We start from the raw sequence: 23,057 nt of genomic DNA on the forward strand, positions 1-23,057 counted from the left end.
TTGCTGCCGCACTTCCGGCTCCTCCCGGATTTTCCGGTTCAGTTCCCGCTGCTTCCGTTTGGTCGCCGGTGAATTTCGAACAAGGCTTGCCCTATGGGCATACAGGCTTCTTGCCTCTGTTGGGACAGCAGCATCCACACACTCCGGTGGTGGCCGCTAGCTCCTCTCTCCCACTTTCCTTGGTTTTTGATTCCTCTCATCCTCCCCTCAGTTAGGGAATGAGCACAATCGATTGCCAACAGGAAGGACTTCGGTTGGCAAAGAGGAAGCAGCTTGTCACGTTTCAATATATCACTCAAGGTGATTATGAACCGGTTAATTACTACTAATTAACTAACCACACCACGATCCACTCTCGCAGGCATACAATTAAATAGAGTCAACAAAAGTATAAGTTTCAGACGCCTGTTTATGTATAAACTCTCCACCTCCCTCGAGCCTTCACTCAAAATATGTTCCTTTTACGTTCTCAACACGTAAAAAACCAGTGTTCACTGACAAAATGCCAGTACTATGTAGAAAATTATAGTAACACGCTGAACCCGTGTAAATACAGTCGAAATGAGAATGTTCTGTTCGAAAAGCTCTAGTTCGTGCAGGTGTCTCACACCCCACGTTGTCACTACTCCAATGAAATCATAGATACGAAAAGACAACGGTGGTCAACGGGGTGCGTACGACATGGTGCACTTAGCTTTATCTCTGCTGCTGCTGCTTAGCCGGTATGCTGGTTAGTCGGTTCGCTGGTTAGCCGGTCCGCTGGTTAGCCGGTTCGCTGGTTAGCCGGTCCGCTGGTTAGCCGGTCTCCTGGTTAGCCGGTCTCCTGGTTAGCGTAGCCTCAACAGTTCCCGCCAGAGTCAGCCGTGCCGATGTTACGGGAACGTAACGAACGAACGAAACGAACGAACGAAGGAAGGCTGCAAACAGAAAGCATCGGTGCACTAAACATGTCAGCTACCCCTCACCCACCACCTTAAAACATGTCATCTTTAAATATCTCATCGAGCACGTGGGCCTGCACAAAACTGACTTTTTACAACAACAAAACAGCCATTTTCCGTCCTTCTCTCCCTATCTGCAAAAACCATATACAGATTAGTATTTTAGCGTCACAGAGAGTAAATTATGCGCTAACCTGGAAAGAACAACAGAGAGTATTTCATTCCACAACACAGACTCATCAACAGCGTTAAATAATGATTTATTACCTCAAAAGCCTATGATTGTACTCTCAATGGAAGCAAAGTCCGCCTCCTCCCTGGAACAGTCTCTGTTCGTCAACAGTGACCCAAAACGTCCAGAACCCCTTGTCGAATCCTTATGCGAAAGCCATCGCCGACGAAGGAAATGTGACGACTTGTCCTCAGCAAAATACGTGGCAGAGGAAAGGAATAACTTGTGGAAGTTCCCCTAGAGTGCCGAATATGATACTCGGTGAAAAACCATCATACTCTAGTAACTGTGTGTTAGGTCCTTCCCCTTCTGCCGCTGGGTGTCAAGTGTGTCGTCCTTGAGTCTCTGACAGACCACCTAGCCAAATACACGTGACTGCCCTTGTCACCAAACCAGTCCAGCTATACACAGTTTTGCCTCCCAAGCAGAAAAAAAAAGACACGAGAAACTCAATCCGTGAAAATCCCGTGTGCGCTGTCAGCTAAAAACCGACAGCCCTATGACAGCAGAAACCTGCACTGTGAAGCTCGTGCGTTTCAAAACATCCGTGCTCGGGAGCACTGTCAGCAAAAACTCTGCTGTGTCCAATATCACGCACAGGCGCTTTCTATCATACATTGACCCAGAACAGGCACTCCACTGAGTGACGCTTTCTTGGTCTCTGTCACCCGATCGTGACACACCTCCCCTCTTCAAGACGAAACCTCGGTTTCGCTCACAGTCATGTTCTCCTCTACAGCCCGAGAGAGAAAGTCAGCTCCAACATTGTTGGCGCCCGGAATGACGCGTACCGTGAATTGGTACGGTTGGAGAATCAACGCCCAGCGCATAAGTCTGGCGTTTGCCAACCTTGCAACCTGAAGATATTGCAGAGGTTGATGGTCCGTCTCCAGACAGAAAGGTCGTCCGTACAGGTACGCTTCGAACTTCTGGATGCCCCAGACAATGGCGAGACACTCGCGTTCAACCGTTGCATACGCTGCCTCGGCCGAGGTCAGCTTACGGCTGGCAAAACAAACAGGGTGCAAAAACCCCTCTGTCTCCTGAAGCAACACTGCCCCAAGTCCTTTCCCTGAAGCGTCTGTCCTCAGCACGAAGTCCTTGTTCAGGTCTGGTAGTCGGAGAATAGGCTGACTGGTGAGTCGCCTCTTCAGGGTGTTGAATGCGGAGCTACATTCCTCAGTCCACACTACAACGGTCGGTTGTAGTTTCTTGGTAAGGTTGGTCAGTGGTAGAGCGATTTCGGCAAAGTGCGGGATGAAGCGTCTATAGAAGCTGGCTAGGCCCAGGAAAGACCTGACTTCTTTCTTCGTGCGCGGTGGCTCCGCCTCCCGAATCTTCTGGATCTTGTCGTCCTCTGGAACGAGCAATCCCTCGCCGACAACATGACCCAGGAAAGACAATTCCCGAAATCCCAAGTAGCACTTGGACGGTTTAGCTCCCAGATTTCCGTCCTTCAACCTTCCGAACACGTCGCGCAGGGCGTCGAGATGTTCAGTCCATGTCTCTGTCGCGATCAGCACATCGTCGATGAAACTGCTGATGTCCTCGCGCTTCAATGGTTCCAAAAGTTTCCTCATCATGCGAGTGAAGACGGCACCTGCATTCTGTAGACCAAAAGGCATGACTGTCCACTGGAACTGGCCGAATGGAGTGGTAAATGCAGTCTTTGGGCGGTCTTCCTCGGCAACTGGGATTTGCCAGTATCCCTTGGTGAGGTCCAGTTTGGAAAAGTACTTGGCCTTGGCCAAGTGACTGAAGAGGTAGTCCACATCAGGCATGGGTTCCGCGTCAAACGCCGTAATCTTGTTCAGCTTCCGGTAGTCAACACAGAACCTGACGCGTCCATCCTTCTTCTTTACAAGCACAATTGGTGAACTGTAGGGAGAGTTCGCTGGCTCGATGACGCCCAACTTCGTCATGTCGGCGATTTCCTTCCTGACCACCTCCTTCTGGGCATGAGGCATGGGATACTGCTTCGTCCTCACTGGCTGTTTCTCCAGCAAGTCGAAGGTAAACTCCTCTAGATGCGTCTGAAGTGGTATGTCTGTAAGGACCCGTGCTGCATCCTTCAGGATCTCTTGCAGGTCCGCCTGCTGGTCGTCCCCAAGATCAGGTGAGATGTGCACGTCCGTGTGATCTTCACTAGCCTCCAGCGGACAAACTGGTACACGTCCTCCTCCCTGTTCTTCCGTTGTCTCGTCCATCACGACAGCAACTGCTTCTGTCACTTTGTCCTTTTCCCCGTAGGCAGTCCTTTCTATGTAGGCGCGCAGCAGGTTGGCGTGGTACAGGCGTGCTTTCCCGTTCATGACGATCCTGTAGTCGTTCTGGCCCACTTTCGCTGTCACCTCAAAAGGTCCTTGCCACTGCAGTTGTAGCTTGTTGTGTTTGACAGGTAGAAGTAGCAACACCCGTTCTCCAATCTTGAAGCTGCGCGGCCGTGCCTTGCGGTCGAATCCTCGCGCGTAACGCTGTGCTGCTCTTCCCAGGTTCTCTTGAGCCAGTTTGCAGGTCTCTTCAATCCTGTTCCTGAGTTCTACGATGTAGGTCGCTGTCGTCTGCACCTCCTCGTCGGCTTCTTCGTCCGTCCAAGCCTGACGCAGGATAGCCATGGGACCGCGTACCTGTCTGCCGTACAACAACTCAAATGGGGAAAAGCCCAAGCTCTCCTGAGGAACCTCGCGGTATGCAAAAAGCAATGCTGGGATGTACCTGTCCCACGTGCGTGGCTTCTCCTGAGCTAGTTTCCTCAGCATGGTCTTCAAGGTGCCATTGAACCTTTCCACCAGTCCGTTGCACTGAGCATGGTAAGGAGTGGTGAAGTGCTGCTCCAGTGATAGCAGTCGTGCTGCCTCCGCCATCACTCCTCCCGTGAACTGCGTGCCTCTGTCGGTGAGTACCTCTGATGGAATTCCCAGCCGGGACCACATAGTAACCAGAGCCTCAGCTACTCGCGTGGCTTCAATCGATTTCAGAGGGATCGCCTCTGGGTATCGAGTAGCGTAGTCCACCATGGTCAAAATGTATCTGTTTCCGTCCTCAGACGCAGGCAAGATGGGCCCGATGATGTCCACTGCCACCCGACGAAAGGGTTCGTCGATGAGCGGCATCTTCTCTAAGGGGACCTTCCTCACCCTTCCTTTGGCAACCACCTTCTGGCACTTATCGCAGGACGCACAGAAACGTCGGACATCCGTGCAGATGCCTGGCCAGTAAAAGTGGCGCCAGACACGATCCGTGGTCTTCTTGGTACCAAGATGACCTCCCAGAATCGAGTCGTGTGCCGTTGCCATGACACCCTCGCGAAACTCGCGAGGCACGACAACCTGTTTGAATGTACCTTCTTGGTTGCTGAACTCACGGTAGAGCAACTTCTTGTCCCTGAGGAACTTTGACCTCCCATGCTTCCCGCTCAGCTTCACCTTCCCCGACTTCGCGTGCTCCCGAGGAGTAGCTAAGGTCGGGTCAGAATCCTGAGCCTTCGCGAGAAGCGCGGGGGTCACGTTCCCCAGGGCAGCTCGTGCAGCAGGTAGGGGTTTGAGAGGTTTGTCCTCTCGCTCCGCCTGTGCCCGCGTGAGCACTGAAATGACGTCGGGAGACCGATAAACGGGAACCTCCCTGGTGACGCCGTCCACAAACTGAACCCGGTTTCCAATGAGCAGGTCGCATGGAGGATCGTCCATGACGACGGCCACAATGGTCCCCGTGAACAACGGGGCTACGACCTTGATCACTGCCGTGTTCAAGTCGTAAGCGTGAGATGCCTCGGCCATTCTCACCCTGATGCTGTCTCCTGTGTAGGCCATAGCTGGAACTAGACTCGCCCGAACCACTATCATGTCTGCCCCTGTGTCCCGCAGACCTTCGCCCTTCACTCCGTTAACGTAGACGTTGCAGTGGGGCTGGAAATGTTTCCTGGAGCACGGAACGCAGAGTTGTGGGATGGTGCATGAGCTCGTGACGTCCCTGAACTCCTCACTGCCAACGAAGTGAACGCCCTTCTGGTCAGCCTGTCTCTTGTGGCAGTCCTTCTTCACGTGGCCCCGCTTGTTGCAGTAGTAACACTGGATGTCAGTTCTGGAACTCGATCCCTTGTGTCCCTGATCGTCCTTCCCGTCCTTGGGTCCTGAAGAACCCGAATTTCCCGTTTTTCCTGGCCGTGAGCCTGAAGATTTGCCGGAGATCGCCTGGGCGTCCTCGTGCACTCTGATCCAGTCGGCTGCCTCCTGAGTAGTCTTGGGCTGGTGCTCCTGCACGAAGGTCACCACCTCAGGTCGCAGGCTGGACATCAGTTGCTCCATGACAATGAGGTCGGCAAGGTCGTTGACGGTCCAGTCCTTTTCGGCCATCTCCACCCAGCGCCGCAGGTAGAGATTTAGGCGTGCCACAAACTGATGACTCAGCTCGCCGCTCAGTCTCTTGCTGTTTCGCAGACGTCGTCGGTAGGCTTCAGCAGTCAGGTTGAAGCGCTGGAGTAACGCCTTCTTAAGTGCCTGATAGTCTCTCGCCTCGTCGTCATCCAAAGCGTTGTAGAGCTGCAATGCGCGTCCTTTCAAGCAGGTGCTAAGGCGGCTAGCCCACGTGGCCTCTTCCCACTTCTGGTCAGATGCAATGCGCTCAAACCGGCGTAAAAAGTCGTCGAGCTCGTCCTTGTCATCGTCGAACGTCGGCAGTCTCGTACGGTCGGCAACAAACGTCGGCGCGCTAGCCTGAGTAAGCGTACCCTTCTCGGCCTGTAGCCTAGCTAGCTCTAGCTGGAGATCGCGATCCGCCTGTTCCTTCTCTTTCCGTTCTTGTCTGTCACGTTCTCTTTCTTGTCTGTCAAGTTCGTCTTTCCTTTCCTGTCTGTCTCGTTCTGCCTGTCGTTCCCTTTCTTGTCTGTCAAGTTCGTCTTTCTTTTCCTGTCTGTCACGTTCTTCTTTCCTTTCCTGTCTGTCTCGTTCAGCCTGTCGTTCTGCCTGTCGTTCCCTTTCTTGTCTGTCAAGTTCGTCCTTCTTGTCCTGTCGGTCACGTTCTTCTTTTCTTGTCAGTCGCTCAAATTCTTCCTTCCGTTCTACTTCTAAGCGTTTTAGAACGCTTCGGGCTCTAACGCGTGCGTCTCGCTCAGTCGGTTGCTCGCTCCCAGGAGTCTCGAAAGTTATTCTCCTCGTCGGAGATCCCCCTGTAGCCATGGTTAGTTTTAGCAAAGCTTTATTACCAAAATAAGTCTAACGCAGCTATAGCTAGAACACGCGGTGATGAAAGCGGTGGATACAAAAATCCAGCAACCAGAAAATGCAGAAGAAAAATCCAAACGGTGTAGAACAAATCGCGTAGCCTACTTTATGGCTGCTTTTTGCGGTGAAACAAAGTGTTTCCCACAGCCGTGGCCTACTTTATCGGCTGCTTTTTGCGGTGAAACAGAGTGTTTCCCACAGCCTTGGTTAGGACAGAAGTCCTCGGACCCTTCCCCCCCAAAATTCCAACAAAGTCAAAATATGGAGAAAAATCCAAGTAAAACAAGACGGTAGAAAATGTAACCTGTTACGGAATGCGAAACAACAATGTAGAGAAAACTGAGTAAAACGAATAACAAATCCGCTAACCCCGCTCAGCTCTCTGCAACGGAAAACTCTGAACGTACAACAACAAAGATTCACAAACAAAGGAAAGGGAGATAATCACAGTTAGCGCATACAATAACTCACAAATTACAATTTACATTTCCTGCAAGATGTGAATCGCTTAAGGTGTGGTATATGATCAAAACTATACAAAAAAGGGTAGCACCAAGCAGAAAATAAGTCGAGCACTGACGAGATTATCTGCTCTTAGTTATCCTTAATTGGTGGGTCTTTATCAGTTGGAAATTAACTGAGTAGATCCCGGCTTGGCCCCCACGTGTCACGTTTCAATATATCACTCAAGGTGATTATGAACCGGTTAATTACTACTAATTAACTAACCACACCACGATCCACTCTCGCAGGCATACAATTAAATAGAGTCAACAAAAGTATAAGTTTCAGACGCCTGTTTATGTATAAACTCTCCACCTCCCTCGAGCCTTCACTCAAAATATGTTCCTTTTACGTTCTCAACACGTAAAAAACCAGTGTTCACTGACAAAATGCCAGTACTATGTAGAAAATTATAGTAACACGCTGAACCCGTGTAAATACAGTCGAAATGAGAATGTTCTGTTCGAAAAGCTCTAGTTCGTGCAGGTGTCTCACACCCCACGTTGTCACTACTCCAATGAAATCATAGATACGAAAAGACAACGGTGGTCAACGGGGTGCGTACGACATGGTGCACTTAGCTTTATCTCTGCTGCTGCTGCTTAGCCGGTATGCTGGTTAGTCGGTTCGCTGGTTAGCCGGTCCGCTGGTTAGCCGGTTCGCTGGTTAGCCGGTCCGCTGGTTAGCCGGTCTCCTGGTTAGCCGGTCTCCTGGTTAGCGTAGCCTCAACAGTTCCCGCCAGAGTCAGCCGTGCCGATGTTACGGGAACGTAACGAACGAACGAAACGAACGAACGAAGGAAGGCTGCAAACAGAAAGCATCGGTGCACTAAACATGTCAGCTACCCCTCACCCACCACCTTAAAACATGTCATCTTTAAATATCTCATCGAGCACGTGGGCCTGCACAAAACTGACTTTTTACAACAACAAAACAGCCATTTTCCGTCCTTCTCTCCCTATCTGCAAAAACCATATACAGATTAGTATTTTAGCGTCACAGAGAGTAAATTATGCGCTAACCTGGAAAGAACAACAGAGAGTATTTCATTCCACAACACAGACTCATCAACAGCGTTAAATAATGATTTATTACCTCAAAAGCCTATGATTGTACTCTCAATGGAAGCAAAGTCCGCCTCCTCCCTGGAACAGTCTCTGTTCGTCAACAGTGACCCAAAACGTCCAGAACCCCTTGTCGAATCCTTATGCGAAAGCCATCGCCGACGAAGGAAATGTGACGACTTGTCCTCAGCAAAATACGTGGCAGAGGAAAGGAATAACTTGTGGAAGTTCCCCTAGAGTGCCGAATATGATACTCGGTGAAAAACCATCATACTCTAGTAACTGTGTGTTAGGTCCTTCCCCTTCTGCCGCTGGGTGTCAAGTGTGTCGTCCTTGAGTCTCTGACAGACCACCTAGCCAAATACACGTGACTGACCTTGTCACCAAACCAGTCCAGCTATACACAATTCTGCCTCCCAAGCAGAAAAAAAAGACACGAGAAACTCAATCCGTGAAAATCCCGTGTGCGCTGTCAGCTAAAAACCGACAGCCCTATGACAGCAGAAACCTGCACTGTGAAGCTCGTGCGTTTCAAAACATCCGTGCTCGGGAGCACTGTCAGCAAAAACTCTGCTGTGTCCAATATCACGCACAGGCGCTTTCTATCATACATTGACCCAGAACAGGCACTCCACTGAGTGACGCTTTCTTGGTCTCTGTCACCCGATCGTGACACAGCTACTTCTGGTTTGAAGAATCGCCCTTTGTAGCTTTTCGCCTTTTTGCCTTTTCGCCGAGCCCCCCTCTTCGACAGGGGGTGGCCTCCGGCGTCGGTTTCGTTGCTGGTTCCTCAGGGTTCAGCTTCGGAGCCGGCATCGGAATGCCTTGCCGCTCCTGCGCAGGCTTCCTCCTTTGTGCCCTTAGCGGACCAGAGGAAGTTGCCTTGGCCAGGGTCGTCTCGTAGCCGCCTGTTGGCCTTTCCCCGTCCGCGTGCACCGTTTCCGGTCACGCCGGATCTTCTTTCGCTTCTTACGAAGCTGTTGAGGAAGGATTCGGTTCTGCCGCTCTATGGGCAGAATCTCCTATTCTCTGAGGAAGGGGGCTGACAACTTTTGGAACTCAGTTCCATTTCCGAGACTCTCCTGCGGGCGCTTTCTCGCGCTCTGGCAGATTCCTTGGCGCCCTTTCCCCTTAGTAAAGGGCAGGACGCGGAGGAAGTGTCTCACTCCTCTCCACACTTACTAGGGTGAACGAGGCACAGATGAGGCTGTCCTCTCTGCACTATTTCCATGCGGTCTCGTGCGGAAGGGACTTGTTTCTTGCCCACTCCCGGTTTTCTGAGGAGTCGACAAGGAACATTCTCAGTTCGTCATCCTTGGTGGACGGTCTCTCTCCGGCAGCCTGGCCTCTCATGCCAGAAGCAGGGGATTGAGACCAACAGAGAACAGCGGTTCCCTTCTTTTGAGCTTCTATTTGAAAGCAGCAAAAGCAGGCCGCTCCTAAGCAGGCTATACCTAAGCGGACTCAGCCTAAGCGGCCTACGTCCTCAGCTCAGGTGAGATTGTTTCTTTCACAGCCGTCATAGGTACGCTGGGTTTTTGAAACAACAGCCGGCCTTAGGGCTTCGGGGTTTTAGCCTCGGCGGGAGCAACAGCCATTTCATCCGTTGGAGGTGGTGGTTGTTGCTTTCCTTGTGCTTGTGGCTTCGGGCTTCGACATTCTTTCTCTTTCCCAGCGTATGGGTGCTGAGAGGTCGATTTCCGTTTAAAAGGGGGTTCTGCCTTTGGGCTTCCCCGTTTTCTCTTGCCACGAGCTTCTGGACTCGGTCCAGGTTTGTCTTTCGCCGAGTCTGACTTTGTCTTTCTCTAGCGATCAGACGCGTTCTGGTGTTTCGTCCAAACTTAAGGTTCACTTGAGTTGGCCTCGGAAGTAACATTCAGATTTTCCTGAGGGTGCATTGTCTGGGCATTGCATGTTTGAGAAGTCATTCTTGGCTTGTCACTTTTTCTCAGGTTTTTTGGCTACTCCTCCCCTTTTTGGGCAGAGGTCTAGCTAATGTTCCAGTTTTCTCGGTGCTGGCCTCTAGGCCAGCATCTTTTTCGGCGGCCGAAACTTTGGTTTCTTACTGTGCCTGTGTACTTTGAGTACTTTGGTGCAATGGCCGGCCTACGGGCAGCAAGGCTCTCGGCCTTAGCCTGTGTTATAGTCTCCTGCCTGTCGTGTTGCGACTTTGGCAATTGGTTCTTGTGACTGCGGATTTCGTCTCTTCCTCTTCTCCATCATGCTTGCATGATGTGAGTTGGGACGATTTCTGCTGGGTTGGGCTTCCGGCCTGGTCACCCCCTTTTTCACTTGCAACTATGACTATTACTGAGTTTTGCTCATTGAGTTGGACCCGGGTACTTGATACTCAGGCGTCTCTCTCTTTCCGGTTTGGAGTTTGGTCACTCTTCCGGAGCTGACTGTTCTCTCAACGGCCTTTTGGGCCTCACTCCATCCCAAAGTTTTCTTACTTTGGAATGGTTGCCTTATGGTCTCCGTGAGGGTCGGTCCTTTCAGGGCTTAGCCGGCAACCTTACGCACGGATCTTTTCCAGGCCATTAGCATTTCCTTCCATTTAAGGGGGGGGGGGGGGGGGCAGCTTGTCCTTCCCTCTACTTGGTCGGGTTTATCCAAGACTGGGGTCCTTTTCCGGACTGTTTTACGGTTCAGAAGATTGGAAGAAGTGCTGGGCACAGCTTACTGGCTCTCTGAGGTCGTCTTTCGCATTTCTTGCCTGAGAGACATCTCGGCTGTCAATCAGGGTGGTTCTCGGTCCGTTTCTGTCCTTTGGCAGTGGGCCAGTTCCTGGCAAGGGTTTAGAGTGAGTCAGTGGTTGCTTTCTCACGGGATCCTTTCCTGACTTTTGGCAGTGGGCCAGTTTCTTGGCAAGGGATTTTCTTGCCCTCCGCCTTGTCATAGCTTATGCTATCTTTCCCTCGGCTCGGCCCGAGCTCATTTCCAGGGCCTGGGCCTCCTCCTTGGCCTTTTTGGCCTATGGGGTTTGGATGATGTCCTGCGCACAGCTTCTGGCGCTAGGATTTTGTCTTATCAGGTTCTGCAGACATTGCTGCCCTCTGTCAGGATGGGTCTCGGCCTATTCCTTCCTTGGCGGCAGCTGGCTTTTGTCTCTCCAGAACTTTAGAGTGAGTTTGAACTTTTTGATCTTACCCACCACCTTGTTGGAGTTATCTGCTAAATATGTGACTCGGAGTAAGAATATGTAATTTAATCGAAAATTTTTAATTAAATTTTCATTTGATTAATATACTTACCCGAGTCACATAGGTAATTCCCTCCCACCTTCCCCGCTTTTAGTTTCTTTGTATTCTAGAAGTCGAATGAGGGTGTCTCGTATCGGGTACGAGATCTGTGGCGTGATGCACGCTACGGGAGGCAACCCAGGGTAGCAAGCTTGCTACTTTTTTGCTTGGGTTGCTTCCCTTATACTATAGACGGGATAGCGTTTTTCAGTCAACCTAGCATCTCGACTGCGTCAATGCTAAATATGTGACTCGGGTAAGTATATTAATCAAATGAAAATTTAATTAAAAATTTTCGATTTACTTTCATAAGTCAGGGATGCTTAAACTAAAGGCAAAAGGAAAACGTGTTTCCTTATTAGGGTCCTGTTATCAGGCCGCCCTTAAAGTACAGGTATCGCTGTTTCACAGCCAACCTTGAGTAGTGATGTCAGTTGATCAGCATTGGCGCTGCATTTTTTTTGCACAGAACAACTGGAGTGTGCGCGAAGAGAGATGGAGAGCAGCATGGCCGACAAGATGAAGGCAGAGCGACAGGCTCAGGAGGCGCAGACCAAACTCAACGTGCTCTCATCCTACTTCAAGGATAAGGAGTTGCAGCTTCAGAGGTACAGTCGCTTACTTTTCTAACATTATTGGGGTTTGAAGAATGAGGGAAAGGGGAAGAGGGGAGACAGGATGGGGTATAAGAGAGAAGATTTGTGTGTGTGTGTGTGTGTGTGTGTGTGTGTGTGTGTGTGTGTGTGTGTGTGTGTGTGTGTGTGAGTGCATTTAGCATATGTGTGTGTGTCTGTAAGGTGTATGTGAGCGTCTTTGTCTGTTAATGTGTGCATGAGTGTATATGTGTTTGTTCTCTGTCTGTCTTTCTGTTTGCCTGTCTGTCTGTCTGTGAGCGTTTTTTTAATGTTTGTGTGTATGCTTCTGTTGGCTGGCTGTCTGTCTGTCTGTCTGTGAGTATGTGAATGTGTTTGTATGTCCAAAACTTGAACAGTACATCTCCATGAGTACTGTTGGTATTGAGAGATCGTGCTCGAGTTTACTCTCATTTTTACTGTTTGTTTGCAGGGAGCTTGGAGAGCATGAAGCACTGAAGAAACAGAACCTGTCCAAACTGGACAACGCTGACGAGTACACTCGCTCTATGCAGAAGGAACTGGAGCTTAGCAAGTGAGTTCACCTCTTGACTTCTAAAGCAAGTTTTTGTTTTGTTTTGCAAAAGCCATTCTTGGTTGAGATGCTTCATAATTACAAGAGTGAAAATTATGAAGTTTCTCACAGTCACGTTACATGTGCTGACTTGTAAACCATAATATTGAATTATGTCTTATCCATGATGATTTCTGACCCATGTTTCTTGGTCCTCAGCAGTTTGAATAATGAAGTATTCTTCTGTTTTTTTAATTTTTTGTTATCTTAACTTTTTCAGGCAACAAACGGAAAGTTTAAAACGGGAGCTAACAGCATCAGAGCGAGACTTTAGGTCACAGGTGAGTTTCTGATATCTGCTGAGACTGCTTGAAAGTTCTATGTGGGTTTGTGCATGGGCTGCAAAATGTTTGTTTTGGGCTGTGATAAAAGATTCTGATTTACCATTATGGTGTATCACTCAGTGATATGTTTATGTACTACAGTTTTAACTGGTGTCAGTTTTTAATTGTGCATGTTATTTTATTTGTAGGCAGTATTATGCATATTTGTTTTAGACTCCCCTTTTAAATGGGGGTGCAAAGGTTTCACCCTGTCTATTTGTCTTTCTGTCTGTCTGTCTGTCTGTCTGTCTGTCTGTCTGTCCTTCTTTCAGCACTTAGATCTCTGGTGTTTATTTCTATTTGTTTTTGTTTTAGATTGCTGCAAATGAGAAGAAAGCTCATGAAAACTGGGTAAGTACTTAACATTTGTTTCTGCTGTGAAACGTTTCAATCCATCTGTATGGTAGCTTCAGTACATATGATTAAAACCACAGCAACATGTTCAGTACTGATCTTCATGGTGTGCTCTCAGTTTGATCTGTCTCATGTCCTTGTCACTAAATCAGTGTTGTTCTTAGACATACAAGACAATATATGGACCTGGATTCAAAATATATATGGGTCAAAATGTCCTGGCCACAAAATATTGTTGTGTCAAAATACATCCCCTGTGTCAGAACTATCAGACATTCGACCGACCTGGGGTTAGAACAACGCGTTTTATCAAAAAAGGTATGCATAAACGACCAAAGACCTATAGGCCTTGGAATAACACTGCTGAATTTATTAAATATCATTTTATTTTTCAACATTTGTGTGAAATGTTTCAGTTGAACGCACGGGCGGCTGAGAGGGAATTGAAGGAGTGCAAGCATGAAGCTGCTGTTTTGAGGCAAAAGTAAGTAAATCTTGTATTTGTTAAGTATTCATTGATGAAGAAGTGACCTGGGCTGAATTTGGGGGGTTGATAATCGTATGAAAATAATGGGGATAATTGTTTCAATGAACAGAGAGCTCCTTTGATACAGCCGAGTCCCCTTTCAAGATCTACAAAATATGAGAAAATCAGGTCTGAAAAAGGAAGGAGTCTTTAAGTGGAGGTTAATTTACACTTTATCAATCAAAATTCTGAAAAAGTATGGTCTTCTTCTTCTTCTTCTTCTGCGTTCGTGGGCTGAAACTCCCATGTACACCCGTGTTTTTTGCACGAGTTGAATTTTACGTGTATGACCGTTTTTTACCCCGCCATTTAGGCAGCCATACGCCGCTTTCGGAGGAAGCATGCTGGGTATTTTCGTGTTTCTATAACCCACCGAACTCTGACATGGATTACAGGATCTTTTTCGTGCGCACTTGGTCTTGTGTTTGCGTGTACACACGGGGGTGTTCGGACACCGAGGAGAGTCTGCACACAAAGTTGACTCTGAGAAATAAATCTCTCGCCGAACGTGGGGACGAACTCACGCTGACAGCGGCCAACTGGATACAAATCCAGCGCGCTACCGACTGAGCTACATCCCCGCCCTCAAAAAGTAAGGTCTTAAAAGAGTTGGTCTTGAATTTGTTTTTTTTTTAAAGGGACGGGTTCCACTGTTTATTCCTCCACACACAGAAATCGTCATATACCTACTGTCTCACAGCCATGCAGACCAGATGAATAGTAGAATTATTTAAATTGGAAGTGAAATACATCGTGTGAATGATGCACAACTTGTTGCTTCCCATGGAGAGAACACTCGCTTGATCAATGACCGACGGGCGCAGTGGCGTGGTGGTAAGACGTCGGCCTCCTAATCGGGAGGTCGTGAGTTCGAATCCCGGTCGTTGCCGCATGGTGGGTTAAGAGTGGAGATTTTTCGGATCTCCCAGGTCAACTTATGTTCAGACCTGCTAGGTACTTAACCCCCTTCGTGTGTACATGCAAGCACAAGACCAAGTGCGCACGGAAAAGATCCTGTAATCCATGTCAGAGTTTGGTGGGTTATGGAAACACGAAAATACCCAGCATGCCTACTCAACGAAAGCAGAGGGAAGCCGACTATGCTCTCAGAGTATAGTGTGGGGAACCCAAATGGGCAAACGAGCTCACACGTGACCAGACAATTCTGGAACGCTGAAGCAGAAGAAGAAGAAGATCAATGACCAAGATCTATGGAAACTCATTTTGTATTGTTGAGCTATGTGCAGTAGTCAGAAAGTTTGCAAAGTGCTGAATGGGGCCGAGTACTTTTACATCTGTAAAGACTGAAATACATTTTTGTGGTTTTGTTTGTAACAGACTGACAGACGTAGAGAGAAGACACATGGAGCCCGGTTTGATACGACCGCTTCCTACACGAGGCATGCCTCCGCCAGGTACGGTCCTCTTTGTTTGAACGGAGAAACTAACGTGAAGAATGAGCGGTGTTGTTTGACACTTTGTGGGATGTTCAATATTCTGTGAGAAAAGCGTGGTTTGTTTTTTGTGCAAGTCTGTGTGTGCATATGTATGTGTGTGTGTGTGTTTTTATATGCACATATGTGTGGGTGTGTGTGTGTGTTTTTATATGCACACATGTGGGTGCGTGGGTGGGTGTGTCATATATATATATATATATATATATCCTTTCCTGCTTTCAAATAAAGGTGCTGTTTTGTTCAAGAATCAGATATTATTTATTCTTATTTGTGACTGTATATATTTGTGCATGTACGTGTACAGGAATGATGAACGGACCACCCCCACCAGAAATGGAACGATCCCCATCCAGAGGGTCAATACCACCTGGTGCCATACTACCTGGCGGTCCCCCTCCTCCACCATTCAGGTATGGGTCTCGTTTTTGTGTTAGTGCTTTTATTGTCTTGGGTTACGCTTTGTTAACTGACCGTGAACTAAGATATGCAATTGGGGAGCAAAGGAGCAGTTAGATAAGAAACAAGAGAAGCAACTTGGTAACATTACCATGGGTGGGATTCTTCCGGTATATGGCGGAAATCCGGATTCCATTATGGCCTTTTTTTATCTCTCTTTTTTGTTGTTGTTGGTTCGATTGAGGTTGGTTCGTCTGAGAACACGTTGTGTTCAGGATTCATGACATTTTTTAGTCCCACCCATGCATTACATCAGGAGCAACGGAATAGTGAAACGAAAGACAACTGGATAATGAAACAAGAGTGACATGCTAATGAAACAAGGGAAGCAACTTTGTAGTTGAATATCTAGATTTATTAATTTTCTTCGTCCAAATCAGGACTAAGCAAAGGAAAATTCTTTAAAAGCTTAATGGTACTTATGACACCAGAAATGTTCTGAAAGGTGACACAGACATCACGGGCTGCATGCTTGCTCCACTGAAAGACCAGTTTTATGTGCATGTTAATTTTTTTCCAAACTATCTGTTGTGTTTCCAGACAAGGAGAGTTTCCCCTGACGCCAAGAGAGAGGGAACGACTGCCCCCCTCTCACCCGGCCCGTCACATGCCACCACCTCCCCACGCTCGATCACCTCCCCCGCACATGATGCCTCACGACCCTCGTGGTTCACCTCCCAGGATGCTCCCCCCAGATGCTCGATCACCTCCCCCTTATGACAGGCGGGGACCCCCTGGCCCCCCACTGCCGCTCGGCACCCGCAGCCCCCCGATGAGGTTACCGCATCCTGATATGGTGCAGATGAGAGGGCCTTTTCCCCCGCACATGGGTCACCCCCCTCCCATGGGATCCCCTGGACCCAGAATGGACTCTCCCAGGGGTAAGCCACTCCTTGATTAATGTTGTCCGATTATCAGTGTTAATATTTAGCACATACATTGTGTGTCAATATGTTTCATTGCAAAGCAGTGGGGACTAAAATTTGCATTACATCTGGTTCAGCATACTTTCAAATTGTTACAAGAGTAGTTAAACAAGTCGCGTAAGGCGAAATTACTACATTTAGTCAAGCTGTGGAACTCACAGAATAAAATTGAACGTAGTCCGCCGCTAGTGCAAAAGGCAGTGAAAGTGACGAGCCTGTTTGGCGCGGTAGTGGTTGCGCTGTGCTTCATAGCACGCTTTACTGTACCTCTCTTCGTTTTAACTTTCTGAGCGTGTTTTTAATCCAAACATATCATATCTATATGTTTTTGGAATCAGGAACCGACAAGGAATAAGATGAAAGTGTTTTTAATTGATTTCGAAAATTTAATTTTGATCATAATTTAATTTTTTTTAATTTTCAGAGCTTTTTTTTAATCCAAATATAACATATTTATATGTTTTTGGAATCAGAAAATGATGAAGAATAAGATGAACGTAAATTTGGATCTTTTTATAAAAAATTTTTTTTTTTTACAATTTTCAGATTTTTAATGACCAAAGTCATCAATTAATTTTTAAGCCACCAAGCTGAAATGCAATACCGAAGTCCGGCCTTCGTCGAAGATTGCTTGGCCAAAATTTCAATCAATTTGACTGAAAAATGAGGGTGTGACAGTGCCGCCTCAACTTTTACAAGAAGCCGGATATGACGTCATCAAAGACATTTATCAAAAAAATGAAAAAAATGTCCGGGGATATCATACCCAGGAACTCTCATGTCAAATTTCATAAAGATCGGTCCAGTAGTTTACTCTGAATCGCTCTACACACACACACGCACACACACACACACACACACATGCACACAGACACACATACACCACGACCCTCGTCTCGATTCCCCCTCTATGTTAAAACATTTAGTCAAAACTTGACTAAATGTAAAAACCACCTCCAATTGATATAATTTTGTTTCATTGTGTCTTGAAATTGATAGTTGTAAATCACCTCTGTTTCAATGATCTGTCCCTATGTTTACATTATCTGTAAATCGTTTCTGTTCCAACAGTCTGTAAATCGTCACTGTTTTAAAGATGTGTAAATCATCTCTTTTTAAACAATCCCTTCTTTTCCATTATCTGCAAAGCATTTCTTTTTCATTTGTCTGTAAGTCTTTGTTTCAACAGTCTGTAAATCATCTCTGTTTTAAAGATCTGTTAATCGTCTGTTTCAAAAGTCTGTTAATCGTCTCTGTTTTAAAGATATGTAAATGGTCTGTGTTTCAGACCCGAGGTCCCCATACGGACGACAACCTCCCCCTGGTGCTGACGGAAGGAGACATCAAAGTCAAGTCTGATACAGACGCTGACCACAAACATTCGCTGTTCGATTTTGTTCTTGCTGTAAATTAGACAGTGTGTCATCTGGACAAGACGCCATGGATTTCAGAGTGTTCAGACGATTCAGAGATTATTCCCTCGTTCATTCTTCAAGTTCTGAGTCTCATCCACTTAAATGGCCACTATCACCAAGGCGATGGCATTCTAAAAATTAATGGCCACTTAGTCAGGGGGACATTTTCCACTTTGCTGATCATTAAAGTGTACATATAAGTATTCCTCGTGTTAAAAGGTGTGTGTTAGAGTTAAGAAAGAATGGTGGAGAGAGGCACTGAATGGGTGATGGTTTTCTGGAATTTGTCTGTATGTTTGTGTAGAAAAGCTGTAAATCATCTTTAAATCTGTATGAAAGTGAAATTAGTTGCGAACTTTTCTGGGTGGAAGGTTATTTACTACCGTTAGTTATTGCTGTTGTGTTAGCGACTTCCTGGTGAAAAACATGTTTCTGCACAAGTAAACATTTGAAGTTGTGGTCGACGTATAAGTTGTTACTTTATTGTTAAAAATGCTGCTTTCAAGAGTACGAGTACAGTCGGCTGCTTTCTTTGAGTGATTCAAAGTTTGTGTCACAGTGAGAAGAAAGGACTGAAGTAAGACGGGTTGCTTGTAAAGTTTGGATGCTTTGTTGACTGAAATTCGTTTCGTGTAACCAGATTGCCAAACTTCATATTGCCTCTCACCACAAGTACATTTTCATGAGGGTTGTGGCCAAGGTGAATGTTCAAAGAAGAATGACATTGGTCACCTGTAGTTTTCATAAGAGTTATAAACTTCTTTTTTCAACTTTTGCTAACCGGCACGGTTGGCCTAGTGATCGGGAGGTCGTGGGTTCGAACCCCGGCCGGGTCATACCTAAGACTTTAATATGGGCAATCTAGTGGCTGCTCCGCCTGGCGTCTGGCATTATGGGGTTAGTGCTAGGACTGGTTGGTCCGGTGTCAGAATAATGTGACTGGGTGAGACATGAAGCCTGTGCTGCGACTTCTGTCTTGTGTGTGGCGCACGTTAAATGTCAAAGCAGCACTGCCCTGATATGGCTCTTGGTGGTCGGCTGGGCGTTAGGCAAACAGACAAACAACAACAAAAATTTCAACTTTTGCTAGTTTGGAACCTTGGCTGTCTACCTCTTGGACAGCTGTCAATTTCAGGCAAAATGTTGAGGTACATGCGTAAATATGTACTACAATTTCATAGAAAGATGATTGTAAATGCGGACATGAAATATGAATTCTCAACATTAGTAGAACATTATCATTGGGGTTCTGTAGTGCTTCAGGTGGTTGGCTTTAACATCTTATCTTCATCATGAATTGTGCAATGGAATCAATGCTTATCAGGATTTGTAATTTATATGGTCTTTTCTTACTTCCGGGTGTCTGTTCTTTTTTGTTTGTTGTTGTTGTGATGTACGGTACATATTTTTACATTCATTTGTGTGATGGCAAAAGACAACATGTACTTAGTTTTTCTACAGAATAATGTAGAATTGTTTTCATGCTCAGATGATTGCACTGCAAGTAGTAGAGACAATGACAAAAGGTGACGTTTTCATGTCAGTATGTCCCAAATGACATCACCAGTACATTTTTCATTCTATCTAATCTGTTTTCGTTCTGTTTTTTCTAATAACATGCGTTAACAATTGATTGCCAACTGGAATGGAAGAGCACAAAAAGTGTAACTTGATATGTAGTTTCTCTAGAGGGAAAAACATCTTCCACTTTCATGTCAGTGTGTCCCATGCAACATACATTTGCCAAACAGCTATGTGTACGTAGATTATTTGTTAGTGGTATAGAAAATACAGATCAACAATCAAAGTCAGTTTTCACATTCATTTTCTACCTATTTCTTATTTGTTTATTCTTTTGGCAATGGTGAAATGTCAGCAATCGTGTGTCATTCGGGACAGTAGACATGACACCTGACCTTTTGTCACTGTCTCAGTATCAGAGACTTGCAAATTTCATTCCCATTGTAGCTGTGAACGAGTTAAACCACAGCATAAGTGTCATGTATCTGAAAATGTTCACCTCAACCCTTTACATGTAACTCCCTTAGTACATGCTTCTCAACTGGTCTTTTCTGGTGGAGACAATGTTCATGATGTTGCGTGTGTGTGCCATGTCTATCTCTATTGTATAGTCCCCGGATTGTTTGCATTTGCCTTTACAGATTACAAACCGGTGGCAGTAAAGTTACAAACAATATGTGTGCAGCAGTTGATTATAATTATGTGGTGCATTGACAGACATTTATGATGGTAAGAGATACAGGGTATTGCAACAGTTTCTGATCTATTTGATAAGATTGTAATATTGTACTTTGTTGTTAAATATTGACTTTTTATATATTGAGCCAAAGTGATACAAATTGTTTATTGTAAAGTGTAGTTTTAGGTTAATCCATGTAAAGGGTAGTTATACTTCCTATTAAACAATGTGAAAGAAGCTTATTAACGTTCACAGGATCACGCTTTGTACTACACAGCCTGGATGATGTGGGTCGTGTACGATCCATACTTTCCAAAGAAGGATTCAACTAAACAGTACGGGTCGTACACGACCACGACCCACGCCATCCGAATAGGAATAAACATGTTGCCGCCTCTTTGCAGAGAATGGGTCGTACACGACCCACACCATCCGAATAAGGATAAACAGCGTAAAATTCCTTATGTAAATCCATATGGGTCGTCCACGACCCACATCATCCAAACTGTGTAGTTTGAATTATGTCATCGTTTATTTGTTTATTTACAAAGATAATCTTTCAAAAGTTGGGCAATAGAAAGGTTGTATGGTGATTGGATATTAAATGAAGTCTCAATTAAAAACTCTAAATAGTTTCAGAGATAAAGATGATTTTGTGAGGCTCTGGGTCGAAGCACGGTGAAGGTTAAAGATCATTCAAATATTGGATTCACAAATGTTAAAAAAAAATGTGTGTGCAATGTTAAAACTGTAGGTGCTGTAATTTTGTTCATCCTCTGTAAATTATTATCTGTGTGAATCTTTGCCAATCAAAAATGTCTCTCTCACTTGTGACACACACTTTACCGTTGCATTTTGAGTTCTAAACTGGTTTATTCATGAGACAATGTTTCTACTCTTGTGTGACCAGTAAGTATTTTTTGGTGTAGTACTCATCAGTTATTCTGCAAGTACACCAAAATATAGATCTCAGTTTTGTTAATGCTGGTCTCTGCACACAGTATTACTTAAGTTTGCCTGGCAGTCAGCCTTCTTCTTCTTGTCGTTCGCCTTTACACTTGGAGTCCAGCTCTGGAAATGAAGTCGGTGGTCTTATGTAGAGCCTCCACTGGTCCATGCAGCTTCTCGTGGAGTGTCGTCAGCCTGGTCCAGATCTCTCTCCTCAGGGGCTGGAGATTCCTGCAGTCCTGCAGGATGTGGGCTGCATCTTGCTCTGCGTCTCCACAGGGACACATGGGGGAGGGCACGGCTCGCAATTTTTTGTGCAGGTGTTGTTGCAGTCGTCGGCCTTCTTTAAATATATATTTCCCAAAAAACAAGTATGGTGGAGTTGGGTATTCGACACTTTTTTAAAATTTTTTTATATATAGCAGGAGGCCAGTTTTGTGACAAATAACTTTTTAACCTTTTCCCACTCACATGCAACAAACCATGGTTGAACCCCCATTTAATGATCTAACAAATCGGAAACAATCGGGTCTTAAAAATAGGAGGGAGTCTTAAAAATGGAGGCAAATTTACTGAGGTTAGGAACAGAAAATCTGAAAAAGCACGGCCTTGAGAGATGGGAAGTCTTATGGGGGGGGGGGGGGGGTTACTTGAAGCGGGGATTCTATTGTATTGAGATCTGCGACATACGTTTTTGGGGGCTTTTTTCGGTTAGTATGACTGAAACGATTTATGATTTATGGAATGTGAGAGTATTGTCAAGGTTTTATTGTTGCCTATGTTGAGCATGTTCAGTACATATATTCTGGTATGTGTACTTCAGTGTTCAATGTCTTTTAACCCCCCGCGGGTTAGGGGAAAGAATTTACCCGATGCTCCCCAGCATGTCGTAAGAGGCGACTAACGGATTCTGTTTCTCCTTTTACCCTTGTTAAGTGTTTCTTGTATAGAATATAGTCAATTTTTGTAAAGATTTTAGTCAAGCAGTATGTAAGAAATGTTAAGTCCTTTGTACTGGAAACTTGCATTCTCCCAGTAAGGTTATATATTGTACTACGTTGCAAGCCCCTGGAGCAAATTTTTGATTAGTGCTTTTGTGAACAAGAAACAATTGACAAGTGGCTCTATCCCATCTCCGCCCTTTCCCCGTCGCGATATAACCTTCGTGGTTGAAAACGACGTTAAACACCAAATAAATAAAGAAAGAAAGTGGCTCTATCCCATCTCCCCCCTTTCCCCGTCGCGATATAACCTTCGTGGTTGAAAACGACGTTAAACACCAAATAAAGAAAGAAAGAAATGTCTTTTAAATTATTTGATAATCATGTCTGAAATGTTGCCGTCAGTCGATTGTTTGTGGTTTGTGAAAGTGTAGTGAAAGCAATGTGCCCACTGCAGTGAGCTTGTGAAACAAGCGAAATAAATTTGTGTTGACATTACTTGTGTGTTAGTGTGTATGGATTGTGTGTGTGTGTGTGAATGCATGGAGTGTGTGTGTGTGTGTGTGTGCATGCATGGTGTGTGTGTGTCTGAGTGTGTGTGTGTGTGTGTGTGTGTGTTCCTTGCATAAGCCTTCACTTGTTCGTACACAGTGCAGTTAATGATAGATGAAATGTATATGTGTACTTTCGTTCAGTTAAAAATAGTTTTATCTGGGAAAAAAACCCAAGTGCGCACATACACAAAAACGTCATTTTTGAGATTAGTTGTGCTTACCTCAACACTGTTTGCTTTGGAAGAAAATGAACATTGTCAGACTAAAGTAAAGGATATTCTTCAAACTTCACCACAAACACAGAAATACACTGCCTGTACCTCACAGACAGCATAATGACCTGAAATGGAATCTTGACAAAGTTTGGACGCTGGGGACAGACAGGAGAACAGATATAGTTTAGTGGCTAGAAGTTCTACTAGTAGAAGCGCTGACCAACAAGTGTTCAGATATTTTTCTAATTGTCGTTTCTAGATAGTAAAATATGTGCTGAAAACGGTCAGCTATCGCACCATCAAGAAATCGGTTCCCTAGTACCCCTTTAAGGCT

The 23,057-nt window shown here is 45.9% G+C and overlaps 1 protein-coding gene across 2 annotated transcripts in view; it reads left to right on the forward strand.

The window, feature by feature from the left end:
- Nucleotides 1-22,452, forward strand: part of LOC138952427 (transport and Golgi organization protein 1 homolog) — a 59,520-nt gene extending 37,068 nt beyond the window's left edge. For both annotated transcript variants that reach the window (XM_070324095.1, XM_070324094.1), the window contains 9 exons: nt 11,672-11,810; nt 12,268-12,369; nt 12,629-12,689; nt 13,047-13,082; nt 13,502-13,569; nt 14,950-15,026; nt 15,373-15,478; nt 16,065-16,405; nt 17,739-22,452. In XM_070324095.1, the coding sequence (XP_070180196.1) occupies nt 11,672-11,810; nt 12,268-12,369; nt 12,629-12,689; nt 13,047-13,082; nt 13,502-13,569; nt 14,950-15,026; nt 15,373-15,478; nt 16,065-16,405; nt 17,739-17,809 (1,001 nt within the window). In that variant the 3' untranslated portion in view covers nt 17,810-22,452. The remainder of the gene's footprint in view (nt 1-11,671; nt 11,811-12,267; nt 12,370-12,628; nt 12,690-13,046; nt 13,083-13,501; nt 13,570-14,949; nt 15,027-15,372; nt 15,479-16,064; nt 16,406-17,738) is intronic.
- The last annotated feature ends 605 nt before the right edge of the window (nt 22,453-23,057 follow it).

Source organism: Littorina saxatilis, linkage group LG17 (genome assembly GCF_037325665.1).
Source record: "Littorina saxatilis isolate snail1 linkage group LG17, US_GU_Lsax_2.0, whole genome shotgun sequence".
Lineage (NCBI taxonomy): Eukaryota > Metazoa > Mollusca > Gastropoda > Littorinimorpha > Littorinidae > Littorina > Littorina saxatilis.